Raw genomic sequence first — 15906 nt, 5'->3', positions numbered from 1 at the left:
AGTTGGGGAAAAGGACTCAAGTACTGACTTGCAATGAAACTTTCAAAGTTCAGCTTCCTTTCACTTTTGAAAGGCAGTGGTTACTCACGAATTCCCAGAATCAGTCCAACTTTGTGGCAGACTCTGGAAATCCATTGGCTGATGCCTAGTAACCTTGAGGACCTAATTTTCAACCAGAACACCATGAGGACCTAGCACTTTGTATAACTAACCACACGCCCAGACGCCTCTGGAGAACATACTAGCTCTACAACCTGGAGGAGCTGTTTTCTGCCCCAGGATCTTGGGCTTTGGGGACTTCTGTGAAAAAGAAAGGTACCAGTGCCTTTCTAACCCCAACCTGTACTGGCACAAACACTTTACACCAAAAGTAATTATTATCAAGGCTTCCCTGACACAATGCTAACTCCAAGTAGCTTTGAGCTGATCTATGCTTTTAACTCATTCAGACATGTATTGGAAGCACTCAACTGTTTTTCTAATGATTCAAAGATTCCTTATAGGAGCCAAAATCATTCTGATGAGTAAGCCTAACCTCACAGTTTAAAATGAGCACCTACACACAAAAAAGTTTAAACTTTCAGCTATTCTAAACCTAACTTTCAGATACAGGTAACTTAACAGAAAAGTACAAACAGGCTATCTGTATGTTTCCTGCTGTAGACCCATCCCTCATGATTGGTTTGTTTCAACAGTCCATGTCTACTGCTGAAATACAGACAGTTTCACGAGCAATGGAAAGATACCAGTGTTTTAAACGTAAACCCCTTTAAACATAACCTAAGTCAAAAATTTAACCTTTCAAAACACATGCATAATATTTAAACAGTTCACTGAATTCTAGAAAAGTCATCCTGCTAGAAAAAGCTGTGGGAAATATAAATAGAAGTTGCGGAAAATACAGTCTTTTCTCTTTACTTTCTGAGCAGCTGTATCCCACTGCCTGAAATTAGCACTTCTTTAGGTGAATGGGACATGGACAGCTGTAAAACCTTTCGTGCAGCACCCTTCAAGACAACAAGCCCGTCATATGGGAGTTGCAAATTATGCCGTCCTTATCACAGTAAACTCTGAAAATGAGGGCCACTGTTAGTGAGGTTCCCAAGCTTTTGCTGTCAACCATAAAAAGGAAAGGAGCACTGATACATGTTATACCATGGATAAACCTTAAAAACACGATGCTCCGTGAAGGATGCCAGACATGAAAGGTCACATGCTGTATGATTCTACTTACATGAAATGTCTAGAATGCACAAATCCTTAGAGACAAAACCTCAATTAGATACTGCTGGGGGCAGGGGGATGTGGGAATTGATGCTAATGGAGGATAGGTGATTCTTCTTGAGATGATGAAACTGTTCTAGAACTAAGAGTAGTGATGACCTCATAATCTTGTGAATATACTAAAAAGCACAGCACTATACACTTTAAACATGTGAATTATATTTAGATTTGAAAACAAAATATCACACTAGTAAAACAGGCAAATGTTCCAACAACCTATTTTGGACCCTAAAGAAGTTGGGTTCTACTGGGTCTCTGCCTGCTGTCATTTTCCTTGGTTTAAGTCCTATTTTTTGAACCAGGAAGCCAAGTAGGTGCATCTGGTTGCTCAGGTCAGCCGGGGCAGCTTTTAAGAGTGTGCCTTACGCTAGTTCTTTTTTAATCCTAGAAACAAAAGCTGTAATGTTTTTAATTGTTGTTCAGTCACGAAGTCAAGTTCGACTCTTGAGAGCCCAAGGAATGCAGCCTGCCAGGCTCCTCTGTCCATGGGGTTTTCCAAGCAAGAATACTGGAGTGGGTTGCCATTTCCCTCCTCCAACGGATCTTCCTGAGTCAGGGGTCGAACCCACATCTCCTGCCTGGGCAGGCGGGCTCTTTACTGATGAGCCACCGGTATTTTACTTGGCACCTACAAATCCTCCCCAGCACCCTGACAGAGTTACATGTTAGGTGGTGGAAAAGCAAGCTGTTAGATGGAGGACAGTGAGAGGCAAAGGAGTTCTCCTGACTTGAAGGGCTAGAAGAATGCTAAAAAACCAGTTCTCTATATAAGCTCTCTTGCTGTAGATACCCCAAGCAGCAATAAGTTAAAGTGGATACCTTTCACGAATCTCTTTGTCTTCTTGCTTGTGGCTTCCAAGGCAATGCCAATTTCATCAGGATCCTGTCCTTCTTCCTTAACTGCCTGTTGGGAAGAGACAAAGTTGACAACACTGTTAAGAGCTGTGGGGCCCACACTGCTCTTCCTCTGTAACAATTTCTCAGCAACAAAGGCAACCCTTCCCTGCAAAGAGCAACTCTGTTTCTGCCACGTGGGCTGCCAGGTCCCCAGGCAGTAGGTGAACCCAGCACCACTTGGTTCTCTCTGGGCCCTTCACCCAAAAGAGGCTGGGGCTCACAGTCAGGGTTGATGGAGTTCCAAAACGGTCCCTAACCTCCACACTGTCTCAACTTTAAGTCAACAATGTAACGAACAGGTTACACTTGGTCTGGCAGCGGGCCAAGGGCTGAGCACTGCCCTTTGTGCTCAGGTTCACGGCAACAGTGTCTTCTTACCGTGCTTCGGGACTCCCCGGTGAATTCACCAGGTTCCTACCCTCAAGAGCCTGATTCCATGAGAGATGACCACCCGCCATACCCAATTCTGTGTTCAATGCTGAGAAGTGGGGCAATGAACATAGGATGGTGCGATACAGGAAGTCATGGACTTGGAGCAAGTCTTCACTTGGGTGGGGGGGGGGCGCGCGCGCAACATCTTAAGACAGACCCAAAATGACAACAAAGCGCCAGCCAGATGGAGACCTGGGAGAGAAGCCGCCAGGTGCAGGGCACGGTGAACGCAAACGTCCTGGGCCAAAAACCGGCACATCGCTCCTTCCCGGGCAATGTCAAAGATTCTTCAATCATCCGCTCCGTAGGGGAGAAAACTGAGGCGCTGGTAGGGAACAGCACCTGTCCAAGGTCACACAACCCTGGGAAAAGTCCGGGGGCTACCCACGACTAAGACGGGCTTTCCGAACACTGAGATGACTGAATGGAAGGAGGCGACAAGGCACAGAGAGGGGCGGTGTCGGGCCAAGGTCACACAGCCGACCCGCGGTTCCTGACAGTTCGGACCGGAGTTCCCGACGAGAGAGGCAGGCGGGGGCGCCTCGCACCAGGCAGTCGCAGTGACAGGCCCGCGCGGGGGCGTTACTCGGTCTCTGGCGGCACCCCGGGGCCCCGGGCCGCCTCACCTTCTTGAGCCGCTCCATCAGGACGCTCTTGTTGCCGCCCGTGTCCAGGTTCCGCTTCTTCAGCTCCGCCCGCAGGTCGATGACCCGCAGGTCGCTGAGTCGCCGCGTCCCGACCTCTGAGACGCCCGAGACGACAGCGGCCGTGGCAGAACCCGAGTCGCTGGACCCTGCTAGAGTCTCCGCCATCCCCGGTGTGCTGTCCCCGCCAACTACTTCCCACACCGCCGGCGGCTGTAGCGGCTCTGAGCACAAAATGGCGCCGGCACAGAGGAAGACGCACTCGCTTCCTCCCGCCCCCTTTTCCGGCCGCGCACGCGCGCCGCCCGAATAGGCGTTCTTCGCCGCAGTCGGATGCTCGCGCGTCGACCAACCGCAGGCCCTGGGCAACAGTGCGCAGGCGCTGTAACTGCTGGACGCGTGCGTCTTGGCAGTTCGCGGCGGGAGGCCGGCGAGACGTAAAGCGCCTGGAACCTCACTCGCTGGGCTCTCACTACGCGTGAGCAGAAGCGGCTCCGGGCGTTGAACCCGCGCCGGGTACGCCTGCGCAGAAGGGAGTAACGCCGAAGCCGTCGGAGCGGTTCTCTTACAGGCGGCTCAAGATCGTCCTGGGAGCTGTGGTAAACCCGGCCGGGTTCTGCGTGAAGTGGTAGGCAGAGCCAAGGTCCCTGGAATGGCGGAGTCTCTGTCCGGCTTAGGCGATTCTGGTGCGGCGGGCGCAGCGGCTCTGAGCTCCGCCTCGTCGGAGACCGGGACGCGGCGCCTCACCGACCTTAGGGTGATCGATCTGCGGGCGGAGCTGAAGAAACGGAACCTGGACTCGAGCGGCAACAAGAGCGCTTTGATGGAACGGCTTAGAAAGGTAGAGCTGGGGCCCTGGGGCTGGGTAGCAGGTGGGCCGGGGAACCCCAGCGGCCGCGACGACGGGCCTCCTGGCCTCGGGGTCCCGCCCCCCTGCCCGGTCCCGTTAGCGGCCTGCCCGGGGCCTGGCGCTCCCGGCCTGTCCCCGCTTCCCTGAGACCCGAGCGGGATCGCCGAGCCCCGGCGGGGCCCCAGCGCTGCATCGGGGCGAGAACAAGAAAACCTCGACGCGAACGGGGGAAGTTCGAGGTGGCGGGTGACATCGGCCGAGGGCTTGTGTTATCCGCATCAGCCCCTGCTTTTTAGGGCTTCCTTCGGCTGTTTTCATCCCGATCTTTGAGAGTGGACGCGGAACCTGAAATCCTCGCTCCGCCCGGGGAGTCAGGGGACTCGGCCAAGGTTCCTTGGCCGGGGAGAGAAGGTCGAGATTTGAACCCAACGTGTGCTCGTTGCGGGAGCCTCCTCTGGGGCGAGAGATGCTGCTTGATCCGTTAGGGCCTAGAAGTCTAGAATAGGGGGGTACTTTACGAAGTAACCTTATTAAGAGGGTATTGGGAGCGGGGTTGAGGGGGAATGGCTCGGGGACTTAGCCTGGCAGGAAAAGTGCTGCTGTAATAAAGACCAGAAATGAAACTTAAAGTTAGACTTGAAGAGAACCTAAGGGCTCTGCTAGTCTCTTGACCCGATCTTGAGCTTGAAAGACATTTTAATCCTCTCTGGGTCTGTTTCTCCTTGTGTCCAAAAGAGAAAAATATTAATTCTTAATCTTTAGAGTTAAGGAAGATGGCCCAAAATGTGCTTGGCATGCTACCTGTAGCATATAAACATTCAAAGTGCAATTGCTGTCACAATTAACTTTTCTCTCTGTATGCACTGTGTGGTATTTGCAATTTGGGTGTTACTGATCCCTGCCTTGGGGGTTCTGAGGGATGCGTTGGAAAAGCAGAGTTAGGTGTGCTTTTCTGCGCTCCCTGTTCTGTGAGATTCTGGTGGCTTCTTTGTTTCACTCTCTTGTCTTGGGACTTCTCTGTGATCTCTAACTATGCCTTGTCACCTATCCTCCTCCTCCCCCCCCCCCCTTCCTCAAGCAGTGCAGTCTGTGACTCTTTCCACTCTCTCCTGCCTCCCAAACAACAGAGGATCGGGTTTTTGTTTGTTAATTGCCGTTTAGAGGAAGTGGGGATTATCTTCTATTGTCCAGATAAGGAAATTCAGGCTGGAGAGTGGTGAGTTACTTGCTCTAAGTCAGTAGTGCCTTTGTGACTCGAGTGTGTGTGTCTTTCACTATGGACGCTAACTCCCTCTAAGCAAACAGGGCAGGCAGTTCGCCCACAGAAGTGTTTACCTGAAGAAGGTGCAAGGAGGGGAGAGTTGGAACCCAGGGACCTGTGATCCATGGTGTTACTAGCCATAGGGCCTCCTGTCAGTAAAGGGAAGTTGGTAGGGGGGGGGGGTTGTGGGGGAGGCTTTAGCCATTGTTCCCCCAGGTAGTCCACAAGCCTTCTATGCTGATAGGGTGGCATTGAACCTTCCTGTCAGGCTGTTGGTTGAAGCTGGTATGATCTTCCACCAGCATCTGTGGGGGGAAAAACCCATCCCTTCTTCCTCTCCTTTTCAGTTTCTTAGGGATGTGCTCAAAAATGCACAAACACCCATCTGCCATCTGACGCAAGCAAGTCTGGAAGTACTGGAGTTCTTCTCTTCTACTTCTGTCACCTGTTGTTTTGTCTCTTCTTTGGTTTGTTTGTTTATTCTTTTAGGAAGAACAAAAGAGGGGAAGGTGGAGGTGACAACACACACAGAGTAGTCAGGCCTGCAAGGATGACGCATAGCCTCTAGCCCCCAGGGACAACCCTGTAAGCACTGCACCTGGACGAGATGACCTGAGGGGCTTTCTGTTTGAGCCCTCCTTCAGGCCAGGACAGAACTCCAAATCTTTCTGGCTCTAGCTTCTGAGAGAAGGGAGAGGTTTTTTTTTTTCTTGTTACAGGTTAGGTGTGGAGCCCCCAGGCTTTGTTCTGAACTTAGACTTTACCAAGCTAGAATACTCCTGAGAATCTTTGAGACTTTTGAAACTACATACAAATAGAGCCACATTTGAAATGGATTTAAACAGAACGTGGGCTCCCAGGACTATGCAGTAGAGAAAGGGTTTTCAAAAATCTGATTGTGAAGCTTGGTGTCTGGGGATATCAGCATTGACAGGCTTGGTCGGTGTTCCTTTGATTGATTGTTTTGTGGGGTTTTTTTTTTTTTCCTCCTCTGAATGGCTCCTTGGTGGCCTACACAGTGCTGAGCATAAGTGGGAGGTAGTCAACTGACGGACAGGCTCTTGGGATGAGAAGTGGGACTAGCCAAGAGATCCTTATAATTGTCTGTTCAATGAAGGTTCCCAGGTGGTTGAGAGCAAGACCTCAGGAATCCGTCAGAGAGATGAGTGAGGGGTGAAGTAGTCCATGTCCCATCCCGTGCCATGTCCCATATTCTGTCCAGATGGTGCTAGTGCAGGTGTTAAAAAGGGATCAGGGAGAGAGTTGAACAGTACAGTGTTGAATAATGTCATAGGTAGTTTGGCCCAGGAATAGGGTCAATCAGATTGTGGTGATAATTCTAAAAATAAGCTGACTGTTCCATGAGTGCTTGCTTTTTGTGGCTAATAGGAATTCTCCTGACAACTTTCTAGGGTAAGAACTTTAATTAGCCCCTCACACCAGAGTGAAAAACAAACTCAGAACAATTAAATAAGCCTGCCTAAGACCAAGCAGCCAAGGTACGGTAGAATCAGTCTACCTCTGGGGCTCTTGCTGCAACAGAAAGAAGAAGGAATGAATGAGTAGGGAGAGGCCCTTTCCAAATCAGCCCCTGAAGCTTCTGTGATAGTCAAGTCTGTGTGCTGCCTTTTTGGGTGAACTTTTCTTTTCCCTTCCCTTTAGGCAATTGAAGATGAGGGAGGTAATCCTGATGAAATTGAAATTACCTCTGAAGGAAATAAGAAGACTCCAAAGAGATCCAGCAAAGGTATGGAGGGTGATGTTAGGAACTTCTTTCAAACTGGCTTCCTCTGCTAATGTGCCTGTGGACTGCCCTGTGAATCTTTGATGGACCTTGAATGAAGGTGTGCATTTTCTTTCAAGATCTCTCCAGTGTGTTTTTGTTTCCATGGGATTTGGGAAGTCTCAGCACAGAAGAGGTACTGACACCTTTACTTATTTTTTTCTGTAGGTTTCTCAGCAGCTGTTGCTTATCCAGAGTCTTAACCTTCTTGAGGTAGAGAGTGTTTAGGATTACTTGAGTCTCAGACCTATTGCTCTGACTTGTGGGAAATAACTTGCCTTTTAAATACCGCCTGGCCAAAACAGAGTCGTCACTTTTACAGATGCTGCTTTCAAAAACTTCGTACCGCATAAAAGCCAGATTCCACATGGCATTAATGACCCTCACCATTGCCCCAGATGGCCCCTTCCCGCTTCTGCCCCCACCACCTTCCTTCCTCTGTTACATCCACCTGCAGTCAGGTCCCAAACATGTGGTTTACTCACCCACTCCTCATCTGTCTGCATTTGAGTCCTAGTTCATCAAGAGACAACTTCTGATCTCACCAGTAGCAAGTCTTCTCTCCTTAGGTCCTCTGCACTGCTCTGGACTGAATTTCAGGTTGTTGAGGACAGAAGCTGTGTCTTCCTTGTTTTCCTACTTAGTATTTGCTCATGAATTACTTCCTAATTGAATTCAGTGACATCCAATTACTGTTTTAGGAAAGAATCAGCTAAAACTGGGCATTTGGGCTATCCTGAAAGTTCTCTAGGTAATTGGAGGTTTTGTTGCTCAGGCCCCAAAACAAAATGAAATACTTTCACCTGGCCAGTGGTGAAGACCTGGATGTGAAATGTCTGAGAGGCAAGCACCAGTGTCAACCAGGTTGTGTGGTGTATTAGCTCTGGGAGAAGAGCAGTCAGTGACCTCACTTTGAAATCACAATGAAATCACTGTGTTCCACAGTTCATCATGCATTTTTCAATTTGCCCAAGTCAGTGTTTTTTCCAAAGCAGAGTACTTAAAAAATCAACAGACAGCACAATATTGTAATTATCCTTCAATTAAAAATAAATTATGGGGAGGGAGGTGGGAGGGGGGTTCATGTTTGGGAACACATGTAAGAATTAAAGATTTTAAAATTAAAAAAATAAAAAAACTAAAAAAAAAAGAGGAAAAAAAATAAGGGGAAAAAATTCAACAGATAGACTGTTATGGGGCAGGGAAGAAATAGAGGCTGTGAAGCTCCTTTTTTGCTTTCTTTTTCTCTAACAAAAAAGAAATCCTTGTGTTAAAAGTTTTCAGGAAGACAGATAGGCATTAAATAAAGGAGGCAATCCATTATTAAGATTATGGGCATATTTTCCCAGACTTCTGTGTGTCTAAAGTCACCTAAAAACAAATACAGAAGAATGTTCACACACCTGTGTACCTTTGTCTTTCCTTAAAAAATTGTTCCTACTGCACACAGTATTCTTTACTTTTTTTACTTAGCCTGTAAAGGGCATTTTCAATAGTGCTGAAAATAAAAACCTCATTTTTTTTAACAGTGAATAATCTTTCTTTGTATGACTGTACCACAATTGAGTTCCTCAGTCTTATTACTAGACTATTTGTTCCAGTTTTCAGCATGGCTGTGAACCAGAATTACCTCTGCTGAACGAATATGTTTTTGTTAACTAGAGAAGTAGAATTTTTGGGTCAAAAAATGTGTGCATTTTATTTTAAAAATAGTTCTTAACAAATAGTTCTCCAACAGGCTGTACTGGTTAATAACCAGCACCATCAGGGAATGGCAGAGGGTGCCTGTTTCTTTAAATTCTCACTTAATGCTGAATATTATGTCTTTTTAATGTTGCCTCATATATAGAAGAAAAATATCTCATTGTATGAATTTCTCCACAGCTAAAGTTTTTATTTCTATTTCTTCACAGGTTAAACAGTTTCTGATAATCAACTGCCTTTATTTTCTGAATTGCTTTTTCATGCCTGTTGCCCATTTTTCTGCTGGGTTGTTAGTCTTACTGACTTTTGATAGTGCTTTCTCTCTATAAAATGTCACAATTGTTTCTTCCCAGTTTGTTATTTGATTTAACTACTTTGTGGTGTTTTGGTCTTTAAAATTTTAGTCTTTAATACAGGCAATGCAGTCAACATATATGGTTTCTAGATTTTATGAAAGCTGCTCAGTCGTGTCCAACTCTTTGCGGCTCCATACAGTCCATGGAATTCTCTAGGCCAGAATACTAGAGTGGGTAGCCTTTCCCTTCTCCAGGGCATCTTCCCAACCCAGGGATCAAGCCCGGGTCTCCCTCATTGCAGGTGATTCTTTACCAGCTGAGCCACAAAGGAAACACAAGAATACTGGAATGGGTAGCCTATCCCTTCTCTAGTGGATCTTCCCGACCCAGGAATTGAACTGGGCTCTCCTGCATTGCAGGTGGATTCTTTACCAACTGAGCTATCAGGGAAGCCCCACAGTAGAGGACAGCACGCCTGAACAGAGACTTGAACCCTGGACCCTCAGATTGAAAGTCTGATACTCTACCTACTGAGCTATCCAGGCTCCTATTTTAGGAGCTGTCCAGGCTCCTAGATTTTTTCTTGTATATTGAAAGACTGTCCTTTGCTTTAAATTGCTTTTTAAAAAGTCTGCATTATGGAGTAATATTTATTGTTTTATTTTGAGTTTGTTTGGAATTTATCTTTGCATGTGATATGAATGAAGTAAGTAGGGATCAAAATATGGATTAAAAAAATATATATATATAATGTATTTATTTGACTGTACCGGTCTTAGTTGCAGCATGTAGGATCTAGTTATCTGACCAACGACTGACCTTGCATTGGGAGCGTGGCATGTTAGCCCCTGGACCACCAGAGAAGTTCCAATATGGGATTTCTATTAAATTTCTTATGCCCTTGCCCAATCAATCATACTACCTACCTGTCCCTCAGGGGGACAAAAAGTGATTACTTTGACCATAGATTAGTTTTGCCTGTTTTAAAACTTCATCTAGAACCATTCAATATAAAGTTGGGCAGGTGCATGCCACTTGTGGGAATCTTAGTTCCCTGACCAGGGATTGAACCCAAGCCCTCAGTAGTGAGAACATGTAATTCTAACTACAGGACTGCCACAGAATTTCCAGTACAAACTCTTTTGTGTCTGGTGTCTTAGCTTGGAGTAATTATATTTTGCAATTAAGGTTTTAGCTGAAAATAGAGGTGTTTTTTTTTCCTGCCCTGTTTGAACAAATTCAAAATTGTTTGAAAGTTGGTTGTTTTAATCAGAACCTGGAAACCATGAAAAGTGGAAGTGTTAGTTGATCAGTACAACCCCATGGACTGTGGCTGGCCAGGCTTCTCTGTCCATGGGATTTCCCAGGCAAGAATACTGGAGTGGGTAGCCATTCTCTTCTCCAGGGGATCTTCCCCACCCAGGGATCAAACCCCAATCTCCTGCTCTGGCAGGCAGCCTAGAAAGCATAACTCAGGTAATTTCAGCATTCCTCCAAAGTAGTTTTACACCAGTACTTTGTTCAGCTCTTTTAGACTCTTTTAAAGTAATTAGCAACAAAGTAATTTAACTAGAAGAGCAAAGTCAGCATGTTTGTTTTTAAAACTATTACCTGATTGTGTGTTGCAAGCATACATGCTAAGTCGCTTCACTTGTGTTCGACTCTTTGTGACCCCGTGGACTGCAGCCTGCCAAGCTCCTCTGTTCTTGGGATCCTCCAGGCAGGATTACTGAAGTGGGTTGCCGTGTCCAGGGTGTCTTCCTGACTCAGGGATCAAACCCACATCTCTTACATCTCCTGCATTGCAGGCGGATTCTTTACCTCTAAGCCACTGGGTTATTGGGTTGTTTTTGTTTCTTTTGATATGATATCTCTTCTTTCTTTTTTGAAAATAACTATCAAATACATTTTAATAATTGGCAAAATTTTGAATAGATTCTTCACAAGAAAATATAAATAAATGGCCAATGACCACATCAAAAATTGCTTATCATTAGCTAACAAAGAAATGAAAATTAAAGTGATTTGAAATACTAGAAAACAACTGTTTAAAATATATAGAAAAACAAACTTCCATACCTACTTCCACCTACTGCTGTAGAATATGTAAAATGATACAGCTATTTTGGGAGAAAAATTGGCACATACAAAATTAAAAATTCATCTAAAATGTTAATACAACCCAAATTATTCAGCTCCTCTATCATTAGCCAAAATAAATGAAAGTGTAGATCCACAAAAGAATTTGAACATGAATGTACAGTATATCTCTTTTTAGGAGACATAATTTCATGCTTAGAAATGATGTAAGACTAATACAAGAAATTCTCATAAATCCTCACCCAGATTCCCCAGATGTCATTTTTACATTTGTTTTAACCTTTTCTTTCTCAACAGAGAGAGGGAGGACAGAAGAGAGGGATGGAGGGAGAAAGAAAAGGATAAAACAAGTGTAATATATATAGTTTTCCTTTTCTGCTGAACTACTTGAGAATAAGTTACAAGTACGTGTGCCCTTTTGTCCCTACACTCTATAGTATTTTCTAAAAACAAGAACATTGCATAACTATATATGTAGTTATCAAAATCAAGAAAGTAATATTGATATAATACTGTTTGCTAGTCTTATTTAGATTTGGTCACTTGTTCCAACAATATTCTTCATAATGCAAAAGAAAAAAACTAGAGTCTTGCATTGTCTTCAGTTATCATGTCTTCTTGATCTCCTTTAATCGGCAGCACTTCCCAAGACTTTCTTTGTGATTGTGACAGTACTGTTCTTTTTTGAAAAGTACAGACCACCTATTTTGAAACCTGCTTTTCAATTTGGTTTTATTGGAGGGTTTTGTGGAGGGGGGTTCCTCTCATGATTAGGTTCAAATTATATTCTTTTTTCAGAAATACCACCAGAAGTGTGACTTTTCTGTTTCCCTCCTAGGGGCACATCCTGACAGTTGGTGCAAGTGACTTAAGGGTATTGGTTGGGTTGCTCCATAGAAAAGTTTGTAATTGTGTCTGTGGGGAGGGTGCCATATTCTGTGCAGTGCAGCCAAAAATTTTTTTAGAAGAAACTGTAAAGAAAAATAAACTTAGCTACTTGAAAGTCTTAAAGTTTTAAGTCTTTCTTAATAAAACATACCATGTTGCTAAGTCACTTCAGTCATGTCCGACTCTGTGCGACCCCATAGACGGCAGCCCACCAGGCTCCCCTGTCCCTGGGATTCTCCAGGCAAGAACACTGGAGTGGGTTGCCATTTCCTTCTCCAATGCATGCAAGTGAAAAGTGAAAGGGAAGTCGCTCAGTCGTGTCTGACTCTTAGCGACCCCATGGACTGCAGCCCACCTGGCTCCTCCATCCATGGGATTTTCCTGACAAGAGTACTGGAGTAGGGTGCCATTGCCTTCTCCAAAAACATACCATAAATAGATACAATTGGGAGAAAATACTGCAATACACTAATATCTAGAAAGCATGAAATATTCCTACAAATTAATAAAGAAAATAGACAATCCAGTAGAGAAAGGACAGAGATGATGAATAGCCAGGTCACAGATGAAAGGAAAACAAACAAGGCCTATGATCAAAAAAGATTTCCTTGAAGGAAAGCAAATAGAATAATGTTTGCCTATTACACTGGTAAAACTTTACATAATTCTCAATATCCCACATTGACCAGGGGTTGAGGAAATGGGAAGTCATTGGAAATGGTAAATTAACAAAGCTGCTTTCGGGACAGGGGTGACTAAACTAAGGAACTCTGTAGCATGAAATAAATGATGGGGCTGAATCAATGTATAAGGGCAAGACAATTTTCCAAGGCTTTTATTGAGTAACAGAATGTATATACAATATGATTCCATACATAACAAGTTTATTTCCATTTGAATGGTATGTGTGTAAATCTGAAAGAAAATGGTTTCAAGGACCACCAAACTGCTATCAATGGTTACCTCTTAGAAGTGCAACGGAGAGAAGGAGAATAACTTTGTCATGTATTTATTTAGGAGGGTAGGTCTTTTATTAGTAAACTAAAATTTACCATTAAGTGGTATGAGTCTTTTAATGAGTTCAGTTCAGTACAGTTCCGTTCAGTCACTCAGTCATGTCCGACTCTTTGCGACCCCATGAGTCGCAACACGCCAGGCCTCCCTGTCCATCACCAACTCCCGAAGTTCACTCAGACGCACGTCCATCCAGTCAGTGATGCCGTCCAGCCATCTCATCCTCTGTCGTCCCCTTCTCCTCCTGCCCCCAATGCCTCCCAGCATCAGAGTCTTTTCCAAAGAGTCTACTCTTCACATGAGGTGGCCAGAGTACTGGAGTTTGAGCTTTAGCATCATTCTTTCCAAAGAAATCCCAGGGCTGATTTCCTTCAGAATGGACTGGTTGGATCTCCTTGGAGACCAAGGGACTCTCAAGAGTCTTCTCCAACACCACAGTTCAAAAGCATCAATTCTTCGGTGCTCAACCTTCTTCACAGTCCAACTCTCACATCCATACATGACCACAGGAAAAACCATAGCCTTGACTAGACAGACCTTTGTTGGCAAAGTAATGTCTCTGATTTTGAATATGCTATCTAGGTTGGTCATAACTTTTCTTCCGAGGAGTAAGTGTCTTTTAATTTCATGGCTGCAGTCACCATCTGCAGTGATTTTGGAGCCCCCCAAAATAAAATCTGACACTGTTTCCACTGTTTCCCCATCTATTTCCCATGAAGCGATGGGACCAGATGCCATGATTTTTGTTTTCTGAATGTTGAGCTTTAAGCCAACTTGTTCACTCTCCTCTTTCACTTTCATCAAGAGGCTTTTTAGTTCCTCTTCTCTTTCTGCCATAAGGGTGGTGTCATCTGCATATCTGAGGTTATTGAGATTTCTCCCAACAGTCTTGATTCCAGCTTGTGTTTCTTCCAGTCCAGCGTTTCTCATGATGTACTCTGCATAGAAGTTAAATAAGCAGGGTGACAATATACAGCCTTGACGTACTCCTTTTCCTATTTGGAACCAGTCTGTTGTTCCATGTCCAGTTCTAACTGTTGTTTCCTGACCTGCATACAGATTTCTCAAGAGGCAGATCAGCTGGTCTGGTATTCCTATCCCTTTTTAGAGTTTTCCACAGTTTATTGTGATCCACACAGTCAAAGGGTTTGGCATAGTCAATAAAGCAGAAATAGATGTTTTTCTGGAACTCTCTTGCTTTTTCAATGACCCAGCGGATGTTGGCAATTTGATTTCTGGTTCCTCTGTCTTTTCTAAAACCAGGTTGAACATCTGGAAGTTAACAGTTCACGTATTGCTGAAGCCTGGCTTGGAGAATTTTGAGCATTACTTTGCTAGCATGTGAAATGAGTGCAATTGTGCGGTAGTTTGAGCATTTTTTGGCATTGCCTTTCTTTGGGATTGGAATGAAAACTGACCTTTTCCAGTCCTGTGGCCACTGCTGAGTTGTATGTATGAATATATTTGTGTAATCAAACAAATTTTGAAAAATATTTACCTGCCCACATCCAGCCAGCCACACAGGGTACTGGGGGTTAATCCCAGCGGAAGAGAAGGTTGTGGCTGAGAGAAGGTTATGGTGACAAAAAACATGCAGTCCTGTGGTTTGGAGATTGTGAATGTGGGAGGCCTTTTTACTCTTTGGAGGAAGAATTGAGGGGTGCCTTTTCTCTTAGTACCAAAAACAGTTGCTTCATTTTTTGCCACAGTGATATTTCTCATTCACATTAATTTTGGATTCATTGAGATACATTGTTTTTCATCTTTGGAAAGCAGGGTATCTTTCTTAAATGGTGATTGTTGGTTAGCATCCCGATGCGGGTGTGCTTTCCATGTTGAAGAGTGGATGTTCTCAGCACAGCACATTCTCTTGACATTGCTTGTTAGGGCATTTCTTACCTGGGAGAATTCTCCGCTGAAAGGGCTTCAGGCTGCAGTGTACCTGTGTGTACTGCTTGTAGTGAGACCTGGATCTGCCTCATGAAAACCTGCTGCCTCTCTTGTGAATGGGAGAAAGGCAGTAGAAAGGGTGGCAAGTTTCTGGTAGTCTACTTAGATTTTTCCTACTAACTCAGTGGAATTGGGCAAAAGCCAATGTGCCTATTCTAGAATGGTACGAGTCTATGGAAATGTTGCTGGTGTATCCTCCTAGCATATTTATAAAGACCACTGGGTTGAGTTCCAGATATTTTTGAAAGTTTAAGGTGCGTTTTGCCATAGAAATATTATATAGTGGTGCTGAGATTCCCAGCCAGGCACCAAGACTATTTACACATAATGTATTGTATACTAGTATTAGTGTCACAATTCCCTGTGTTCCTAAATAAAATATTTCTGAAAACATGAGTGAAATATAGAATATGGAAAAATCAAGTATATAGTGTAAGGAAATTCTCAAGTATAAATTATGGTATAAATGATTAGGGTTGGGTTTTTTCAGTCCCTCTCTGCCCCCCGCCACATTTTACACGTTCTGTGTACATTTAAGATTAATAATTAAATATAGGTGGATTAATGTCTAGTACTTTCATATTACTTGAAAAATACTTAGTGACCTTAAAAGTTGATCTTCACTTTGAGGGGAAATGATGATATCTCCATATAATGCTATGAAAGAATACAGAAACCTGTTCACAAAATACTAAGTGCAAAGATTATAAAATGGCCGTACCATTTTCAAAACCAGCGTATGTGTGTGTACGTAGCACAGTATGGGAACATATCCATGCCCCAGTGTATGACAGCGCCACTGC

The 15906-nt window shown here is 44.4% G+C and overlaps 2 protein-coding genes and 1 non-coding gene across 7 annotated transcripts in view; 1 reads left to right on the top strand and 2 right to left on the bottom strand.

Annotated features, from left to right (window-relative positions):
* The window catches only part of SAFB2 (scaffold attachment factor B2), a 28464-nt gene extending 24987 nt beyond the window's left edge, over window positions 1–3477 (bottom strand). For 3 of the 5 annotated variants that reach the window (XM_052642544.1, XM_052642548.1, XM_052642549.1), the window contains exons 1-2: window positions 3240–3477; window positions 2104–2188 (exon numbers count right to left, since the gene is read on the bottom strand). In XM_052642544.1, the coding sequence (XP_052498504.1) occupies window positions 2104–2188; window positions 3240–3425 (271 nt within the window). In that variant the 5' untranslated portion in view covers window positions 3426–3477. Of the gene's footprint in view, window positions 1–2103; window positions 2189–2770; window positions 3011–3239 lie in introns of those variants that run through there. The other 2 variants (XM_052642546.1, XM_052642545.1) reach the window with 2 other exon arrangements.
* A 341-nt stretch (window positions 3478–3818) lies between these two features.
* The window catches only part of LOC128051424 (scaffold attachment factor B1-like), a 60998-nt gene continuing 48910 nt past the window's right edge, over window positions 3819–15906 (top strand). The window contains exons 1-2 of the mRNA XM_052643995.1: window positions 3819–4098; window positions 7031–7115. Of these exons, the coding sequence (XP_052499955.1) occupies window positions 3910–4098; window positions 7031–7115 (274 nt within the window). The 5' untranslated portion in view covers window positions 3819–3909. The remainder of the gene's footprint in view (window positions 4099–7030; window positions 7116–15906) is intronic.
* TRNAE-UUC (transfer RNA glutamic acid (anticodon UUC)) lies at window positions 9624–9696 on the bottom strand. Its single transcript has one exon. It is a non-coding gene; the product is annotated as a tRNA-Glu (tRNA).

The sequence above is a fragment of the Budorcas taxicolor genome, chromosome 7, assembly GCF_023091745.1.
Source record: "Budorcas taxicolor isolate Tak-1 chromosome 7, Takin1.1, whole genome shotgun sequence".
NCBI classification, from domain to species: domain Eukaryota; kingdom Metazoa; phylum Chordata; class Mammalia; order Artiodactyla; family Bovidae; genus Budorcas; species Budorcas taxicolor.
The sequence above is the reverse complement of the archived record's forward strand: the minus strand, read 5'-3'. Positions and strand labels throughout refer to the sequence as shown.